This window comes from Arvicola amphibius, chromosome 4, assembly GCF_903992535.2.
Source record: "Arvicola amphibius chromosome 4, mArvAmp1.2, whole genome shotgun sequence".
Classification (NCBI taxonomy): domain Eukaryota; kingdom Metazoa; phylum Chordata; class Mammalia; order Rodentia; family Cricetidae; genus Arvicola; species Arvicola amphibius.
In genome coordinates this window covers 133,271,408-133,293,073 of record NC_052050.1, presented here as the reverse complement: position 1 = coordinate 133,293,073, position 21,666 = coordinate 133,271,408, and the positions used below count along the sequence as shown (strand labels likewise).

The 21,666-nt window shown below is 38.1% G+C and overlaps 1 protein-coding gene across 1 annotated transcript in view; it reads left to right on the top strand.

Annotated features, from left to right (window-relative positions):
- Micu3 (mitochondrial calcium uptake family member 3) overlaps nucleotides 1–21,666 on the top strand; it is an 81,354-nt gene that overhangs the window by 20,323 nt on the left and 39,365 nt on the right. The window contains exons 2-3 of the mRNA XM_038326923.1: nucleotides 12,856–13,009; nucleotides 16,496–16,527. Of these exons, the coding sequence (XP_038182851.1) occupies nucleotides 12,856–13,009; nucleotides 16,496–16,527 (186 nt within the window). The remainder of the gene's footprint in view (nucleotides 1–12,855; nucleotides 13,010–16,495; nucleotides 16,528–21,666) is intronic.

Genomic DNA, 21,666 nt, shown 5'->3' with positions numbered 1-21,666 from the left:
TTAAGAGGGTCTACACAGTAAACTGGAAATGGTTACTAATTTTTATTACTAAATTATATATGTGCACATGTGCAGGCACACTCACATAATATGTGTGCATGAGTCAACAGACGCACTTGCTATGTGTACCTGTGGCCAGGAAGCCATCAGCGGGGTGTCCTGATAACTGCCTTACCCCCTTGTCAAATGTCTCACTGTTGGGTGGCTATTAAGCCACAGTAGTTGCTCCCACCCCAGTTCTGGAGTCATGGGAGTCCATGCGCCCACATCCAGCTTCTGTATGGGTGTAGGGGATTTGATATCAGGTCTTTATTACTATAAAAGAAATATTCTGCTGAGCTCTCTACTCAGCTCCGAATTTCTCCATTTTTTATGAGTAGGAAACCTGAGATTAGAACCTGAAGTGAAGCTCGCCGATTCTTTTTTTTTTTTTTTTTTTTTGGTTTTTCGAGACAGGGTTTCCCTGTAGTTTCTAGAGCCTGTCCTGGAACTAGCTCTTGTAGACCAGGCTGGCCTCGAACTCAGAGATCCTCCTGCCTCTGCCTCCCGAGTGCTGGGACTAAAGGCATGCGCCACCACCGCCCGGCACTCCAATTCTTAATAGTGAAGAAATGATAGATTTTTATAGAGATAAGATTTCTCAAGCGTTCCTCACTAATGTGAAAAAGAATGTCAACTGTTCTAATTTTCTAGAAAGTTTAAGATGTAATTTCTTAGATGGAATATAAAAGACAGGTCTAAATTTTCTGTTAACGCTAGAAGTCTATGGTTTTATCTTCTACTCTGTGGCCTTGTGAGTACAGAGGAATCACGGGCTAGCTTTCAGTTCTGTGCTTGGGTAGTTTGAAACCGGTGTTTTAAAACATCTACTGTGAAAAATTTCCAGCTCATTATCAAAATTTGCTACATGTAAAGATCCTTTTGGTCCGAGGAGCCAAATTGGTAGAGCACTTGCCCATCATGCATGAGGCTCTGGGTTCAAATCCAAGCATCACGTGAAATCAGATGTGGCGGTGCATGTCAGTAATCTCAACTTGGGAGTGGAAACAGGGGTGTCAGAATAGACATATAGAGGGCCTGGACTTCATCAGACCGTATTTCAAAACTGCGAAGGATTCTAAAGTACTATGGCAGTGCCTCCCATAAGTGCATGGCGATTGCATTTGCCTATTTGTTAAAAAAAATAGCGCTCTAAGATTTTTCCAAAGTCTTGTTAGAATATTTCAATTTAAAGCCACAAAATCCTAGTTGTATTACATTTAATTGTTAATATTTGTCAAAAATATTCATGTGTTATTTCATTATTTTGGAATTTGGTACTTGAGGTTTGCTAACAATGATGAAAGAAGTTTAACTTTCAGAATTTTAGAGTTAGAGCTCTAGTTATTTTGGTTGAGATTTTAACTATAGGAACTTGTCACTAGATTTAGTTTGGAAGTACTTCAATTTCTAATGGGAGAGTAAAATAGGAACATCATAATATCAGCTCTACTTAGCTGAAATTACGTTTTTATAAACTACAGAGCAGTTACTGCTCAGCTTCCTCTAGATACAGAGATGGGGTTTTTGGAAAAAGAGCAAAAAATTATGTTCATCTCAACATCCAGGATCAGAGAACCAGATCCGAATCGCTTCTTATTCATAGTTTGAGTGGAGGGGAAGAGGTGCAGAAGCATTTTGTCAGCCTGAGTGAGTCACAGCAGCTTTGTGTCCCTGCACACTGATAAAGACAGCTTAAATGTTTCCTGCCTTGAACCTTCTAATACCTCAGTTTTGGATTATTTATTCAGGGCTAAGGCGAGTCACCCGATTAAAGTGTAAAATTGCAAGGACAAGCTGAATGTGGCAAAACCATGTTTTTTCTTTGGAGGCACATAAACAGATAACAGTAAGCAGCTGGAATGAATAGTAGATTGAAGTAAGCTCCCTGCTATCTACCACACCGGGGAGGGGCACAAAAGCGCATTCCAAGAACAGTTCCACATTTTGAAGAAACCGAGGTCACAAGTTTCTTGTCTTGTTTTCTTGGAGTTTTCTCACAAGTACTCAGAATCCTCCTCATATGACTCCGTTCTTGGACTGTGTTCTGACACATGAGCACTTGGTGTTCCAAAGGTGGTGTGACAGAGTGTAAACTGTTAGCCGTGGTCTCGTCTCTTCCTCATAGTAGTGAACGTACAGATCGTTCCTCACTTACCAGCATCTCTCACACTGTGTGGCCAAGTGACTGCCCGTGTAAGCAGAGGCAGATCATACCCGTCCTTGTCCTGACCCTAAGTACTTCCCACATGAACTTCTTACCATCTTTTCACCCTCTCCTTGATGGATTGTGGCAGTCACCATTACATTGGGTCTATGAATCACTGCATGAAGCACAATTATTTGAGCCCACATCCAACCCTAGTCCTAGAATATTCTTCCTGGATCCATAGATAATAAAGAAATGAACTCTCTTCTGTCATAGTTGGACTGATGATTATATTTGAGAAACTGAGACTTATTAACAAAATAGAGAAGTGATTAACTGAGAGGGGCCCTTGTCATTGGGAAAGGAGATGATTTTTTAATGAAGATAAATTAGCTCTGTCAGCTGGACTAGTTACTGTATTCTCCTCTTGTAAAGTTCACCTAACTGTGCACCTGTAGTTCCAACTTCACATCAAACACCAAGACCTATAGAAATATATAAGGAGTGAGTTAGTTGCTTGTGAGCCCATTTAAACATTGATGGAACTGATTCCTGTGACTTGGTCCCAGCTTTTTATCTAAAGAAAGTTCCTGAATTCCTACCTTGTACCCCAGTGACTTTATGCTAATTTTCCAAGGACTATAATACTTGTTCCTGATCCAGGCTGCTCTCCTGGCTTGATTCGCTCATCTCTGGAGAGTGGACTGCAGCAGTGTGCATGCTACTTGAACCCCTGAGGATCACCTGTGTCCTGGCTGAGATCCAGATCTTGGTCTTATACTTGGCTGGGGACTATGCCAATTGAGCCAGATGCTGCATCTTCCCCAGCTCCCCTATTCTGGTTTTCCATTCTCTTTACTGCTTCTCAGACCCTCTGTGAAGCTGCTTCTGTATCCTGACAACTTTCAACCCTTTCCAAGTGATGTCCATATTTGTCCTTTTGTCCAACATCTAACTGCTTTCCCTATGTCTGAACACCCAATAGTCGTTCAAATTTTAAAATCTAAATTTTTCTTCTTTAGAATTTCCTGATATATAAACATTGTCCAATTGTTCTTGTTGCTTTTGAATTTTATAAATTCCTTTTGAAAAAGTATTACATAAGGAAAAACTTTTGCAGTAGAGAAAAAATGATTTACATAATAAACTGTAGTTTTATATACCTGATAACACTGTGTTTATTTTAACATTTTTACATATATAGAAACCGTTTTTAAAATATAAATATGTGGGGCCAGTTAGGTGGCTCAGTGGGTAAAGGTGCTTGCTGCCACACCTGAGTTTGATCCCTGAATCTACATAAGGGTAAGAAAAAGCCACTCCACAAAACTTGTCTTCTGACCTCATGTGCATGCACACTCACACACACAAACACACCTACACACTCATACACATACACGTCCACTATAAAATAAAATCTAAATGTGCAGATTTATGTTTTAATCTGTTAGAAAAATGTCTAAAGAATTGTTTCCAACTTGAATACTTAAACCAGATTTGTGTTAGTATATTTCTGCATATGAGATTTTAAAAACTAGAATCTTACCTCTATTAAAATAATTAAGATGAAAAATCCCAGAAGTCTTTATATTGAAACACTTAACCCTGCCATTTCCATTATTACTTTTTTGTTTTTGTTTTTGTTGTTGTTGTTTTTTTCAAGATAGGGTTTCTCTGTAGCTTTGGAGCCTGTCCTGGAACTAACTTTTGTAGACCAGGCTGGCCTCAAACTCACAGAGATCTGCCTGCCTCTGCCTCCCGAGTGCTGGGATTAAAGACGTGCACCACCACGGCCTAGCTACCATTATTACTTTTGAAGACTGATAATCTGTAGCTCTCAGGAAGCTGTTCAAAGCCATCTCTGAATAGTGTGGCTCAGTGAAGTAGCTGCCAGCACAGCTCATTCTGCAGCTAGAAGTAGTTGAACAACTGAATGTAGCATGATAATGGGGTTCAATCTGAAGACCAGAAATAGCAAAGCACCCAACCACTGGCTCTTACCTCGACCTTAGTCTGAAAATTGTGATTCTGCCTCCAGGAATCTCAGAATTGACTGTGATTGAGGACTGTCTTCTTCCATTTTATAATCCTCTCTAGTTCTGGGATTAAGGGCATGCACCACTACTGCCTGGTTTCTGTGGCAAGCTAGTATGGCTACTGGGGTTAAAGGTGCATATTTGTGGCTACTGGGATTAAAGGTGCATGTCATTGTGGCTACTGGGATTAAAGTGTGTGTCATTGTGGCTACTGGGATTAAAGTGTGTGTCATTGTGGCTACTGGGATTAAAGGTGAGTGTCATTGTGGCTACTGGGATTAAAGGTGTGTGTCCTCACTACCTGTAAGACTGGCCAGTGTGGCTGTTTTACTTTTCTAATGATCTTCAAGCAAGCTTTATTTATTAAAATACAAATGAAATGTCAGTACACTGAATGTCAAAAGTATGCCCAATGAGGTCCCAAGAAGACAGGGATGTGTCAACACACCTTTGACTCTAGAAAGCAGTGGCCTTGGGTGGCCTGCTTAATTGGCCAACCCTCTGTATTCTCGAATATAGACAGGTACTCTTCTTATAGGAATGTTACAGCACACCTTTAGCCTAACCACTATGTGACTCACAGAAACTGATGCCACCTCATACCTGCAGCTGGACCCAGCAAACTGAAGCTGCTAAATGAGCTGGGTCCCATCTGGTAGTGAATGCCCTCAACCTCTGCAGTCAAAATACTGAGATGCCCAAGACACTCTGTGTTGATTGTAATGAAATTAGTTATACATCACGATGAAACTTCCACTTGGAACCAAAGCTACCAGAGCCTATCCAGCCAACACTTTAAGACAAATTGTCAGGAAAGAAGTGAGTTTTGTTTCATTTTGTTTTTCACCACAAAAGCTACTCTACAAAAAAGTAAAAGCAACTGGCCCACCAGCTGGTCAACATCGGCCATCAGAAGAGGAAGGAAACAAGGTGACAGGGTGCTTGCAAAGGAGCTCAGTAATTTCTCTAGAAGAAAAACATAAAGATAAGAAAAACAACTAGAGAAACCAGAAAAGAGTTCAAAGTAAGGATTGTAAGGTAATTTAGAGAAGAGTAATTATAAAGAACTCTAGAAATACATTCAAAAGTAGAGGTAGAGGTCACAAGAACCAAACAAATATCCCAGAGCAAAAGAATTTAAAGTTGAGAGCCTCAATAATGAATAGATAAACAAAAGGAAGAATTTCTAAGACAGAAAGTGGTTCTTCTGAAATAATATACTGAATAAACATTTGCTGCTTTGATAATTAGCAGACTCTAAACAGAAGTCTTCATGAGACCTGGTGAGTACCTAATAGATGGTGTGGGTGGGAATGCATATACTGTGATTCAGGGAAATGCCTGTAGAGGAGAAGGTCCCGGGTTGGGACAGTAGGAAGGACACCAAATCCAGGAAGCAAAGGACAGCACCTAGGAATGAAATAGAGTTAGGAGTTCACGTGTTGTGTTCCCAGAATAGATGTCTGGCAAGAGGATTTTTCAATAATTCCAACATGGAACAAGATTTAATTGCTGAGACTGATGAGAAAATATGGATTTAAGTTGTAATGTTGAATGTATAAATTGTAGTACAGAGCATGGCCCCTTGTTCAGTCCCGCCCAGCTAGCTTATACCCAAAATAATCACACAGAAATTGTATTAATTTAAATTACTGCCTGGCCCATTATCTCTAGCCTCTTCTTGGCCAACTCTGACATCTTGATTTAACCCATTTCCATTAATGTGTATCACCACTTGACATGAGTCTAACCAGCGTCTGTCTCGGGCAGGAGAATCATTGCGTCTGCCTGTCTGTCCTTCTTCCCAGCATCCCGTTCTGTCTTCCCTGCCTACCTGAGTTCTGCCCTATCAACTAGGCCAAGGCAGTTTCTTTAATAACTAATGAAAGCAACACAAATACAGAAGAACCTCCTACACCAATAAATCACTGAATTTGTTTATTAATTTGTTTATTTTACATCCTGACCGCAGCCTCCCATCGCTCCTCTATTCCCATTCCTTTCTTCTTCCTTCCTCCTCTCAATCCACCCCTCCTTTGTAATCACTCAGGAAGGGGGCAGGCCTCCTCCCATGGACTTCAGCAAAGCATGGCATATCAAGCTACCATAAGACCAAGCACCATCCCTGTATTCAGGCTGGGCAGGGCAATCCAGTATGAGGAATAGTTAGCCAAAGCTAACTAATAAGTAAATGGGAGCAGGATAGCACGATATAGATCAAGCTATACAACTGTCAAAAATTTGCAGAGGGCCTAGGTTGGCCCCATGCAGGCTCCCTGATTGTTGGTTCATACTCTGTGAGTTTCCATGAGCCAGAGTAGTGGTTTCTGTGGGTTTTTCTGCAATGTTCCTGACCCCTCTGTTTTTCATACAAACTCTCTTCCTGCTCATTAGCAGGACTTCTAGAGCTTAACCCAGTGTTTGGCCATGGGTCTCTGAATCTGCCTCCATCAGTCACTGAATGAAGGCTGTCCACTGATAACGAGGGTAGTCAATAATCCAATCAGAGGGATTCATGTACCACATTTTCTTCATTCTTTGGTTGAGGGGCATCTAGATTGTTTTCAGGTTCTGGCTATTACAGATAAAGCTGTTATGAGCATAGTTGAGCAAGTGTCTGTTGGACCCTGGAGTCCAATTAATTACTGAGGAGTTGCCCCAAGAAAACACTCTCACATCTCAGTTGATGTAAAAGCATGAGGATTTTAATTTCTGTAACGGCAGGGTCTTTCTGCATTCGAGAAGCCAGAAAGACCCTGAATAGCTGGTACATGCTACTTTTAAAACAAAAAGCCATAGAAACAAGTAGGGGGAATTCGGGGGTTGTTTTCCAACTATTGGGATTGACTTATTCAAAGGGCTATTAGCAATGATTGGTCTGAGCCAGGACTGGAGGGCAGTTGCCAGATCAGGTGAGGTAAGAGGAGACATTTGAGGGTTACTTTGACCCTTTTCCAGGGACTGAGTCAAAACATCAGGAACTGAGTCAACATCTTAAGGATTATCTTGCCCCAATTTTAACAACTGAGTTCTATCTGGAGAACATTCACAAAGACTCAGGGAGATGGAAAGTTTTCAACATTTCAGTACGTGTGTGAGTAATTGTTAGATTCCTTGTTCCCCAGGTGGGGGAGGAGCACTAAGGCTGAGAGGCCTCAGAGTGGTCTTAAAGTTTTACAGTGGCCTTGTGGTATGATTGAGTATTCTTTTGGTATAAGTTCAAGAGTGGTATTGCTGGGTCTTGAGATAGATTGATTCCCAATTTTCTGAGAAACCACCATATTAATTTCCAGAATGGTTTAAAAGATATCAGAAAATAGAAAGATCTCCCATGCTCATGGATCAGGAGGATTCAACACAGGTCCCATCAAAATTCCAACACAATTCTTTAGAGACCTTAAAAGAACAATATTCAACGTCATATGAAAAAACAACAACCCCCCCCCCAAAAAAAACAGGATAGCTACAACTTCTGTACAGTAAAAGAACTTCCGAGGGTATCACCATCCCTGATCTCAAGCTCCACTACAGAGCTATAATAATAAAAGCAGCATGGTATTGGCATAAAAACTGACAGCTGAATCAATGGAATCCATTTGAAGACCCTGATGTAAATCCACACATCGACAGCCACCTGATATTTTGACAAAGAAACCAAAACAATAAAATGGGGTAAAAAGGCATCTTCAACGAATGGTTCTGACATAACTGGATGTTGGCACGTAGAAGAATACAAATAGATCCATATCTATCACCTGTACAGAACACAATTCCAAGTGGAATCAAGATCTCAACATAATTTCAGTTACACTGAACCTGATAGAAAAGAAAGTGGGGAACAGCCTTGAACACATGGGCACAGGAGACAACTCCCTGAATAGAGCACCAATAGCAAAAACACTAAGATCAGCAATTACTAATGGGACTTCATGAAACTGAAAAGCTTCTGTAATACAAAAGACACTGTCAATAGGACAAAAGGGCAACCTATAGAATGGGAAAAGATCTTCACCAACCCCACATCTGACAGAGGGGACGATCTCCAAAATATATAAAGAACTCAAGAAACTAGACATCATCAAACTAGACAAATAATCCGATTTAAAAAATGGAGTACTGATCTAAATAGAGAATTCTCAAGTATCAAATGGCAGAGAAACTCTTAAAATAATTTTCATCCTTATCCATCAGGGAAATGTAAATCAAAATGACTCAGATCCCATCTTATACTTGTCAGAATGTCTAAAACACAAACACAAAAGACAACTTATGCTGGAGAATTTCTATTAGGCCAAAACTTTAGAATTGTTGATAAGATATAGCTAATTCCTATACTATAATATACTACTCATTACCTAACAAACATGTCTTCATATACCTAAGAACTACCTTATTAAGGCTGTTGATTAGCCATAAGCATCCAGAGGCAGGGAATATGTGCAAAAAGATATTTCTCCACTCAGAAAAGCCTCAGGCCAGATGGAATCACTGCAGAATTCTACCAAATTTGAAAGAGGACTCAATACCAATACTACTCAAATTATTCTAGGAAATAGAAAAGGAAGAAAGGCTCTCTAACTCTACTTGTGAAGCAAGTATTACTCTGATACCCAAACCAGAATAAGACAGAAAGAAAAATGTAAGCCTGTCTTCATTTTGAACATAAATGCAAACATCATTTATAAAATATTAACGACCTGAATTCAAGATTACATAAAAAAGATCATTCAAGCCAGGTGTAGAGTTCAAGGCCAGCCAGATCTATATATGATATTGGCAAGAGGGATGTGGGAAACTGTAGTGAGGAGCAGACAGGCTGCATCCCGCCATCAGCTCCCGTAAGGCTAGCTTTACATGCGAAATAACAACACACAAACTATATTCATTTAAACACTGCCTGGCCCATTAGTTTCAGTCTCTTACTCAATCTTGATTAACCCATATCTAATAATCTGTATAGCACCACGAAGTGGTGCCTTACCGGGAAGATTCTAGCGTACGTCCATCTTGGGCCAGAGCTTCATCGCGTCTGGCTCAGAGAGGAGAGGCATGGCATTTGTCTGAGCCATCTACCTCACTTCCTTCTTCCTGTTTGTCTACTCCACCCACCTAAGGGCTGGCCTATTAAATGAGCCAAGGCAGTTTCTCTATTAACGAATGAAATCAACACAAACAGAAGACTCTCCCACATCAGGAAACAAGGGGATGTGACTGGGTTAAGCAATACTAAAGATATGTGAAGAATCCTTACAGAAATCTACTAATTTGTAAGCTAATTTTTAAAAATTCCAACATGAATGTGGGAGGCTCTGTGGGCAGTAAATAATTGCTGGTGAATGAATAGTCACTCCTTTGGAAATATGGCTGCTTATATTTTGCCTATGCCTAGGTTGATGGCCCCACACTCATGTACATATGGACAGCACTGGTTTGACTCCAGACTGTCAAAAACAAAAAAACAAATAGAGGAAATGAAGTTGGGAGGAAATGGGTTGAAGGTCACTGAGGGAAGGTGGAGGGAGGAGGAGTAGACACAGGACAGTCTGTCTAGATACATTGTATGTATAGGTGTACAAAATTTTTCAAAGAATGAATTGTTGTGGGATATTGCTTTAAGGTGTGTTACATTTTTTTATGCTGTGAACAATTCATTTTAATGATGCAAAGATGTGTTGCATTCTTTTTATGTTACATTCCTTAACTCTGTGAAGCTGTGATTCTTTGCCTGTCTAAAACACCTGATGGTCTAATAAAGAGCTGAACAGCCAATAGCAAGGCAAGAGAAAGGATAGGCAAGGTCGGCTGGCAGAGAGAATAAACAGGAGAAATCTTGGAGGAGAAAAAGGGAGCAGTATAGAACAAGGAGAGAAGGACATCAGGGGTCAGTCACCCAGCTATACAGCAAGCCTTGGAGAAAGAAGTAAAGAAAGGTATACAGAAATAGAGAAAGATAGAAGCCCAGAGGCAAAAGATAGATGGGATAATTTAAGATAAGAAAAGCTGGGTAGAAACAAGCCAAGCTAAGGCCAGGCATTTATAAGTAAGAATAAGACTGTGTGTGTGTGTGTGTGTGTGTGTGTGTGATTTATTTGGGAGCTGGGTGGAGGTCCCCGCCCCCCCGCAATCCAAAAGACCAAAGAATAAAGAAAGTAAAACAACCAACATTTTGGCACCCAAATTAAACAACAATGAATATCTAAAAATTGAGTGTCAGCCAAAACAAGTACCAGTAGGATTTAAATAAAACAATTTGACACACCAATTTAAGCATTTATATAGGTGGGAATATTGCATATCAATCACCAGAAACATTTTTTTATAATTTTACAGTAAGAGTTTATTAGCTAATGTGAGGACATACTCAGAAGGTACGTTAAGAGTATGACATTTGTTAGAAAGGTAAATGATTCAGTGGGAGAGTAGTAAGTTTGAAAACAAATCCAAGATTAAGAGGCGCTCAGATCTACAGATACGAACATAAAGATTTACGTGACAGTTACATGGCTGAACTCAGAGCATCTGTGGTTTACCCACCCAAGCAAAACTGCCACAAAATCAAGTTAAGGGTTTCAGCATAAGTAGAGAGAGAGTCTTGATGACCCCTCCCAACCCCTGCCTCCTATCTGATGGCTGCTGAGGGAGAGAGATACTTTTCTTTGTTGTGTTTTAGGGAACATTGGTAAGTTGACTGTTTGCCTGTGGATGATCCCACACGTGTGTTTGAGTGGTGCTGATTGGATTTATTGGATTTTTTTAAGACATGAAGTTTAGATGGGAGATATATTGAGGGGTAGGGGACCTAGAGAGAGGGAGCTGGGATGAATATGACAGACAGGCATTGTATATAAATCTGAGGCAGAAAGAAATGTTCTAGCAGCCGTTACATGACTGAAAGTGAAAGGAGAGACGCTGAGAGTCCTGGACACAAAATCACAGATTGATGGGAACAGAGAAACACCAACCACTGAGGGAAAAAGAGCAAGATGACAAACTGTTGGAATAACAAACTCCTGTAAAGGTTCAAAGAGGGCACCAGAGATGGAAGTTCAATCTCTGAGCTCTGGGTCAGAGTTTTGACAGGCTCCTGCCTCCCTCTCTGGTGTTGAGGTAAGTCCCAGAGCAAGGAGCAGCCTTTCTTAAAGGGGCCAGTCCCTGTTTCCTAGATGAGCCCCTGTTCCTCTGACCCTTCTTCAATGGCATTCTTAGCTTTGGGTTTGGTGGAAGCTGGTGATTGGCTAAGAATACAATCCCAGGGTTTTATACAGTAGTCATAAGGATGTGAGCCATCAGGCTGAGTCTCAGCTAACCAACCCAGGACATGTGCTCTTAACCACTGAGCCAGCTTTCTGAAGCCCCTGCCAGGCCTTCATATTAGCCATCACTTGAACGCGTTTTTTCTCCTATTTATTTTAATTTGACTGACTCTCTGTCTCCATGTTTGTCTCCTTTTTCCTTCTAACTAGTGCTATGTTTTTTTCATATGGATTCCTTCAGGACAGATATCATATGCTCCATTTCTTATATACCTATTTAAAAAGTAGGGAAGGGGGCTGTCAAGACCTAGTAACACGTGCACAGTCCTTGGTGTGACTGGGGGACTGGGGTATGAAACTTTTTAGTAAAGACTTGACTACTTTCCTATTTTCAGAAAACAGACTTGAAAATGATGGAAAAGGTTAATCAGTTTTCTGGGTTTTCATTTAATAGAGTATAGTGTGAATTAAAAAATGTAGTCTCCTTGTAGAAAACTCTTTTAGGTTCTTTTCATAAATTGTCCTAGTGTATTAGGTACCTAGATGATCTTAATAGTTTGTACATAGTTTGTGTTATAACTTCACAGACAAAAGTAAAGACAGGTAATCTTCTCATTCTAAATAAGATATATGTCTAATATAAAATAGTTTTTACATGTAAAAACTTAATTTATAATCATGTAAATAAAATTTTTGAAGGAAGCTTACTAGTATCTAAGAGACTATTTGACAAGTCAATTCTTGGAATTTATCCCAAAGTAATATTTGTAGATACTGTTAAATAATTTCAAGCCTAATGTGTCTGTCTACAAAGAAGGGCCTTGAGGGAAGCAGAGGACTCTCCAAATAATGGTGTATATGCACCTGCTAATCCTATTCAAAATTCACAATACCGTTGGTGCTAACTGTACTTTGTTCTAGATTATGATCTCAGCTCCAAACCTAAAAGCATCATTATCCCAAGGCTTCTTCTGTAGTGATATCACAAGCCATAAGCAACAACCCTCAAGGCATTGGTTTCTCCCTAGAAAAGACAGACAAGCTCATGGAACGCATGCTAAACATTTGGAAAAGACTGGTGTCCCAATGCCAGTGGGTCCGTAATGTTCTCTCCGACTAAATCCTAAGATCCCTTCTGAAGATGACTGTTTAAAATCCTCAGTCCCTTAATAACATGGTGGTCGGATCTTTCAATCATTAATTCATTTTATTACTGTAAAAAAAATCCTTATGAAGAGACTGGTGTTTTATAAAGGGATTGAGGTTTTCACTCTTTTACATTTACTTGAGTAATTCTCTTTTAATAGTCTAAAAATATCAGTCTCTTAAAAGTGGTGGTGCTCCACCCAGGTAATATTTCCTGCTTTCTTAACCACAGGTTGCTCCTGGCAGAGCTGTTACTGAGGATTTGGACCTTTATGCGACGTCTCGAGAGAGGCGGTTTCGGTTATTTGCATCTATAGAATGTGAAGGACAGTTATTCATGACTCCATATGATTTTATTTTGGCTGTTACAACAGATGAGCCCAAATGTAAGTAGAGTTTTAAAATTACCTTCATAATTTTACCTTTATAACAATTTTGGTATATTTATAGTATGATAATTTTCAAACAATTTCAAAGATGGTGAAAAAGTAATTGAGACTAAGCAATTCTGATCAGATTAAATATGTGACAATAAAAATGAACTTTGAAGAGAAAAATCTATTTTGTAAAAATATGAAACAGTATACATATTTTAGGATATATCACAAAAGCAATTAGACAACTCAGAATTCATTGTTATGCAATGATTACAGACTGATATTTCTTTAAAACCTTTATTATTTCTAAAATTTCAGAATTTTGAATCACTCTCTTACATATTGCACTTAAACACTACCTTACTTTAGATATTCTTATACGAGATTAATGTTCTACCTACTATTTCTTGTATCCAAAATGAATAAAGTAATTGAGAACTGGCATTGAAGTTATCCTTGCTTAAGAATTCTGCTTTTATGTCTTCTGCATTTGTGCTACCCCTGAAGTATAAAGATGGGCTAATTCTTTCCCACTCTTCCATATGCTAAAGGAGTGCTTTTCAAATATTTGCTTATTTTCTGAAAATGCTTTGTAACTGATTTTTAAAATGTAGTAAGATTTTTACATACCCTTTTGTATCCAGCCTATTCTATTATGTTCTTCTAGTAAAGTGTGGAAAGAAAATCCCCGTCACAGATACAGGTAGTCGGGGAAGGGCAGGCAACTTTGTTCTGAACTTGGGTATTCTTTTTACACTGTTACAGCCTACTAGTGTTGGTGCAGGCTTTCAAAATCTCCAAAGATGGTATTGAAACATACTCTAGTATGAAGGGGTTTGGGCTAGGTTAACTGGATGGCTGAGTTGTAAGAATGAGCTTGAGGAGGGGAAAAAAAGAAGATTAAACTTTTCACTGATGTATTTGAGATGCATCAGATATGTAAAAGTTGGATTTGTCTAGTTTTAGCTCACTGAAAGTTAACTAAAATTAATACTCCAAATAAATTGACTAATATTTGCTTCAGTTTCTTATAAAAATATATGATAATTGAACAACCATGGCCTCTTCCTCCAAAGCAAAACCAAACATTAAACTTTTTTTCAATAATTTATCAAACTTGTGCAGACTAGCTTTTAATTCTTTCTTCCCCCTCAGTGCTGGACATTGGATCCAGGGCTTTATGTATATGCTAGGCAAGTGCTTTTCTGTTGAGTTTCATCACAGCCCTCAATGAATTGACTTTTGATGCTTTAAATACTTGGCAGTGGAGATCAGGAAGAGGTCTGAATAGGGATCTGTCTGTACATGATTAGTAGTTAATGTTATGTATGATGAAATTGTCCAGAGAAACACTATGCTAATTTACATGACTGGGAGCCAGTCCTTGAGGAACTCTTACACTTCAAAAGATGAATGTACAAATGCTAGAGAATGCAGGCCTCAAGAGCCCTGTCCAGAGACACAGGAGAACAAACCTAAACAAAAACTAGAGTGGTCCAGTCAGAGAGTCGAAAGGAAATGGTTGGGGTGGTCCAGGGAGCGGAACACTGCTGAGAAGTCGTTAGATTAGCACAGAGTATTTTCCAGATTTATTAATATGAAGGTTGAAGATGATTTTTAAAACAGACATTTCATGGAATTGACTAGGACCAAAACTAGATTGTATAGTGGAATAATAGATGAAGAAATGAAGGCAGTGACTGGCAGGTACCTGTTGGAGATGCTTGGCTCTGACAGGGAAAGGAAATGCAGCTGGATTGAAATTTAAGGTAGAGACTTGATGATGCAAGATTTTAACCCCCCAAAAAATTTAAAAGTAGGAGTTGTTTTTTTACTAGTGGGAAAGTCTTGAGAATAAACAAACCAAGAGAGTAGTAGTATGTTTGCAGTTGCCACCTGTAAATGTGTAGGGCAGAAAAAGGCTGAAAATTAAGTAGGGTTCTTTAATAGTAATTATAAGACTAAGGTAAGATTTATAGCCCTTTGACTTAATTGACATGGTCTAATGTGGTTTATTTATTCTCTATTTTGAGTACTCTATACTAATTTTATTAATATGAAAATAATAATAACCTCATGAAGAGTTTTTTGAAACTAAATTGGGGTGGCTAGTAGCCTAGAGCCAGTTTTGGATCTGTCATCGTCACTGTTACCACTCGAACTCGTAATCAAGATTTTGAACATATTTATAATAACATTAAATAGGAAACTGCATTTAAGTATTTACTTAGTAATTGTAGCTCAAATAAACATTAATTGTAAAATATACCACATTGTTGTTTGTATTGTTTAATTTTTCTTATTTTTCTCTTTAGAATAGAGTTTGAAAGGTAAATTTTCCTTTTAGGATTAAAATAGATAATTATTATCCTATAGCATCAAGAATCATTTTAATTTGTAGATTTAATGCCTCCCTCCACCTATTATGTTTATACACTCTATGATTTCCTATGAAATAAGGAATTTAGAAAGTCAGAACACCCTTTGAAGACTTATCTTACTGGTTCTTTAGTCTTTATTTATTTAACAGCTAATGATATCGAACATGGTACATTTCCTACAGAATAAATATGTCTTTTGTAAATAATCTATTGTGGAAATCTCATAAAACCACAAACTCAGGAGTAAATCTAATTTCCTCATTGGATAAATAGTTTCTGTGCATTGCATAAGAACATGTCCGTGTATTTATACTTTTTATGGATTTTTCTTACACTCTTTCCAAGCTGTTATTTCATTGTTCTATTCACTAAAAAGAGTCATTGCAGAATTATGTGCACAGTAGCATAGGTAAGGCTATATGCAAACCCCTGTGATTTCAGGGCTTGATCACCTATTGACATATACTGCTAGGTAAAAGAAAGATTTTGTTGTGAAAGAATTGATCTCCAAGAAAAGTATTTCTTCACCTTTGATCTCAAGATGAGTTAGTGTATTGCCTTTAAAAGAGAGTTATATAGCAAAGTGTTTTCCATATAACTTTAAATTTGGTATATTTTTAATTATACAGACTTGCTTTGTAGACACAATTAGTCTACCAGTTTTCCTAATGCAGGTACACTGTAGGAATTAATTACCATCAACCTGGAGATAATTTCTATTTTGGAGAGACCTCACCAAGGAATTATTTCCAGAAATTCTCATTCATCTGATTACAATATGAATATTTTAGAAGTATCTTCATTTGTCCTTCAAGTGCCATAAAATATTTAACATTAAGTAGCTTAACTTGTGTTATGGATCCAGAAAGGCCCAATCATAATCCAATTATGGGGAGAAAAAGTTCTGTGACACTGATTTGACTTACTATAAGTTACAGTCTTTAAAGCAAGTAGATAACATGAAAGGATCATATATTAGATTCAAATATTGAGGGTAAAATCATCTGCCTTTTGAACATAAAAGCTTGATTTTGAGTTATGGTTATATATATAGTTACTAAATATGGATATACATTACATAGAATATTATCTAATTATTTTATATTTATTTTAGTTGCTAAAACGTGGAAGTCACTTTCTAAACAGGTAAGTTAAAGCTCTTGGTATACAAGATATGCATGTACACACACAATACACACATGTGTAAGCACATATATGCACATTATCTGATTAGATAGTTATGTTTTGTGTGTGGTTTTTACAAATTAAAATCACATAATGATAGTATTTTTTTAGTCTTCATAATGTAAATAAATAAAAAAGGTTGTCCGTTCCATGTGCTAGTGAAGATAGAGGCTAATTGTCATGTGTGAGTGTAAATTAGTGTTCCTTGTTTAGAAACAGTTGCATTATCTACTGAATTGAAGATATATATAGACTTTTACTCAACAAGTCCATACCTGAGGTTAAATTCTACAGCAGTACATTCACATGTACCTAGCAAAGTTAAACTTAATCAACTTTATGATTAGGTTATTTCACATTAGTGTTCATACCTAGAGAAACTGTCAGTTACACAAAGACAAGGTTCAGAAGTCTGTAGACTGCTTGTCATGGTTTTAAAAAACAAGCACATGAGTAATAGTCCTAATAAATTCTCAAAAAATATAACTCCATTCAGGCATAAATCAAAACTGGGGAAACAACACTATAGTTATGTAAGGATACATCCACAGTTGCAAAAAGAAAGGGGAAATTTAACATATTCAGATAGTAGGACTGATATCAGGGAGAGCCTCAAAGTGACTTCTAACATACTGATGATTTCCTTTTTTTAACTTAGATATTTTTAACTTCCTTAACTAGAAAAAGGAAATTCTGCAGAGCTTATAATGGCAGATGCATGTTTCCCTATGAAACTTCAGAAACTTCTCTTTACAGTTAACTGTAAGATAAAGGGACTGCTGTCATAGCTAGAGGGCTAGCAAAGTGACGTCCTCATTAGCTACGGATTCTAGACTGCCCTGGTAAAGTGTGACATCCTAGTGGCTGAAACTGTGTTGATCACCTCACAGGTCTGCAAAGTAGAAACTTAGGATCAGAGTACTAGGGTGCCGCCTTTCTATGGCCATCTTCTCACTGTTTTCACTTGGTCTTTCCTCTGATAATTTAGGGGATTTCATATAATAACAGTGGTGATTCTTTTAAAGGACCTGTCTACAAAGTAGCCAGGTTCTCAGGCGCTGCATTATGGCCATAATATTTAGTATATCAAGAAGTAAGAGGAGGGGAAGATGAGGGCAGGGGGGCGTGGAGTGGAGAAGAGGAATTGTAAGAACTACAATAGTGGCAATTAACACAATGTTAAAAATCATATCTAATAAAAGTATTGCAAGTTATTATTCTATATAAAAATAAATGAATCTAAGTTAATAACATGGTAAAATTTAATTTTAAATTAATAATAGTGATTATAAAACTGCATTAAGATACATTTCACAAAAGCAACAAAATCTGTCGGGTACTTAAAACTGTACCATCTTAGTTACTTTTCTATTTCTGTGACAAAACACAATGACCAAGGCAACTTAGGATAGAAATTATTTCAGTGGGCTTGTTAGCTGAGAGCCCTCATTTTGATCCGAAAGTAGGAAGCAGAGAGCTAGCTCAAAATAGAACAAGTCTTTGGAAACCTCAGATCTCACCCCCAATGACATACTTCCTCCAGCAAAGCCACACCTTCTAATGCTCCCCAAACAGCTATCAACTAGAAATCAAATATTCAAATATATTATGCTCTGGGGCTTATTCTTATTCAAACCGCTACATTCCACTCTGTGACCCGCATAACCTCTAGTGGCCATATCATAATGTAAAATCAATTTAATCCAACATCAGAAGTCCTCATAGTCTTTCAATATCAAACCTGTTTAAAGTCCAACGTCTAAACATCTCTTCTGAGGCTCAAGGCAATCTCTTAATTTTAACACCTACAAAATCAAAAGCAAATTGCATACTTCCACCATACAGTGGCATACTATATAAATTGCCATGCCATAAGGGAGGCGTTGTTGCATAGTAAGGGAATACTGTACCAAAGCAAGAGTGAAACCCAGAGGAGCAGACTCCAGATCCTGTGGTTTTGTTTCTGGTGTAGAGGGCTGAAATGGCTCTGTCCTTCCATCTTTGCTGCCTGCACCATACTTTTCTCTTGGAATGGTTCCACTCCCTGTTGGCATCTCTCCTTGGAAGATATCCCATGTCTCCAGCACCTCTAACATCTTGGAGTTTCCAGCACAATCCAGGCTTCACTTTTACAGCTTCCCACATGGCCTTTCTGGACCTTCATGCAGGGACTGCCCTGTCATGTGGTGCCTGGTCTCAGTCACGCTCCTTTTTCTTGGAAGAAGATTGCATAACCCTTTACTGGTACATGCTTCATGGCTTTAAGGCCAGTACCATGTGATGAGGCTGCCAGTTCAGCTGTCCACTGGGATGGAGCCCTCGGATCATCCTTAGGAGAGGATTCCTCAGGCCTTTCCTTTCACAGGGTGAAAGCTACTTGTGATCTCCCCGTGAGGACACCACTTTCTTTATTCTATTTTAGATCAGGCCATTCCTCAGTTTCATCTCTTTCAGTACAAGCCTTGACTTTGTCATTAAATTTTCTGATGTTATTTTTCCCTTTCAACTGTACACTTTGTATTTCTTTTTCCCCACGTGTGCTTTTTCACTGTGGACCTGCATAATAGTAAGTACAAATAAATGTGATGGAGTCGGCGTCAGGCTGTCTTGACGTCTCCTCTGCCAAAGAAATTAGTTCATTGCATTTTAATTTCGCCTCAAGGAAAGTTTTAGGAAAAGAGCAGAGCAGAGAGCAGCCACATTCTTTCCCAAAATAATACAAGAATGGCCTCTGGTTCAGTTGCTATTAAAGTCCTTGCTTCCCTCTACAGTCTCCTGAGCTGAGCTTCCACAGTCCACACAGCTCTCAGGACTGTTCCCAGGCTCCTAGTATAGGATGGCCCATTGAGCCCTACTTAGAGCACTCAACCACTCTTCTACTCCAGATTCCCCCAGTCTTCCATATGTATCCAAATTCCTCATGACTAGGTATGTTACAGGAGCAGCCTGTTTCCTGATAGCAACGTCTGTCTTAGTTACTTTTCTGTTGCTGTGTCAATCATTAGAACTAAGGCGACATACAAAAGAAAGTGTTTAATTGGGTTTATGGTTTCAGAGAGTAGGGTACCATGATGACAGAACAAAGGTTTGGCAGCTGGAATAGCTGAAAGCGCACATCTCTAGCTGAAAGCTAACACAATATAGCATAGGTCACTAATTGCCAGTGACATATTTCCTCCAACAAAGCCATACCTCCTAATCCTCCCCAAACAGCCACCAAGTATATACTGGAACCCAAGTATTCAGAGATCAATCTATGGGGCCCATTTGCATTCAAACCACCACATGTACTTAACAGACGTGTACAACATTTTTAAATTGTCTTTCAAGGAAAGGAATAGATACAGTATCATGTTCATGGGGACTAAACTATAATATTTTTATCAAATTTATCTACAAATTAGTGTTAATATTAATCTACTCTAATATAATTTCCACAATATTGATTTTAGTTTTCACTTTTTAAAACATTTGGGGCCAGGTGATGGTGGTACATGCCTTTAATTTTAGCACTTGGGAGGCAGAGGCAGGAAGATCTCTCTGAGTTCATGGCCATCCTGGCCTACAAAGTGAATTCCTGCTGTGGGATAATCCTCTTGTACACTGTAAAGATTTGTCCCACATATTGGTTTAATAAAATGCTGATTGGCCAGTAGCCAGGCAGGAAGTATAGGTGGGGCAACCACACTAAGAGAATTCTGGGAAGAAGAAAGGCAAAGACAAATCACTAGCCAGATGCAGAGGAAGCAAAATGAGAATGCCTCACTTAGAAAAGGTACCAAGCCATGTGGCTAAACATAGACAAGAATTATGGGTTAATTTACATTTTAAGAGCCAGTTAAAAAGTCTGAGCTAATAGGTCAAACAGTTTGTAATTAATATAAGTGTCTGTGTGTTTCTTTGGAACTGAATGGCTGCCAGACTGGGTGGGACAGAAATTCCATCTAAAAATTCCAGGACAGCTAGGGCTGTCACATAGAGAAACCCAGTCTCAAAAAAAAAAAAAAATGGGGATAAGGACTCTAAAATACTTAGAATGGTTTTGAAAAGGAAATAAAAAGGTGACAGAGATGAGAACAAATGACTCATTAATAAGATTGATAAGATTACTATTATTGATAATGAAAATAATATTGGATCAATACAATAATATTTTAACTAAATGAAGATAATTAATAGATAATAGAAAAATCCAGAGGCATTTTAAGGAACATCTGTAAATCAGTATAGAAAAGACTGATGCCCCAATAATGTTTAAAAATAACAGCTTTTCCTGTGGGGACAAATGAAGCTAATCCTCAGAACCCACTACCATATATAAAAGCTAATTGGAGGTGGACTGTGTTCTTTTTTTCCCCAAGCATCATGGCTAGTAACTTTCATTATCATCATCATCTTCATCATTTATGCCCCAGAAATGCTTAAGTATTAAATATGCATAGGCAGTCCATTTATGGCAGTTCTCCAGTTGTTCCTATCCTGGGCAGTCCTAGATGCTAGTAACTTTACTCTTCATTAAAATATATATCATCTATTTAGAAGGATGAATACATCATAATATACCATATAACATATATAATATAGATATATTTACTTTAAAGTCATCTCAAATTTGTAAAAAGTATATGTTTTTTGTACTTTTTGACAGCATAGATACTTACCAAAAGTGTTCATCTTTTACCAGTGATTCACTCACAAATATGATGATTATGTCTAAATAACCTATTATGTATCAAATACTGTCATGACTATCTAAGTAAATTGATAGTCTATGAACAGTTGGCTATAAATTATTATAAACAAATTTGAGGATTGTGCATATATTGGCTGCCTTATTCTTCCACCTGTAAACATTAACATATCAATGGATTGTTAGTATCCAAAGAGATAATGTTTCTGCTCGGAGGTAATAAGAAGTTCCAAGGAACTGGAAAATAGCATTAGAGACGCCTTTAGTTATATTTTACCCTCACAAATTCTCAGAGCTTCACCTCACTCCCCATAAACATAACTTTGATCCAGAACTGACAGTTTCTTCAAATCTGGAACATTATAAAGTAATCAGATGCTTCCTTGTACAGGAGAAGAAAAGCTTATAAC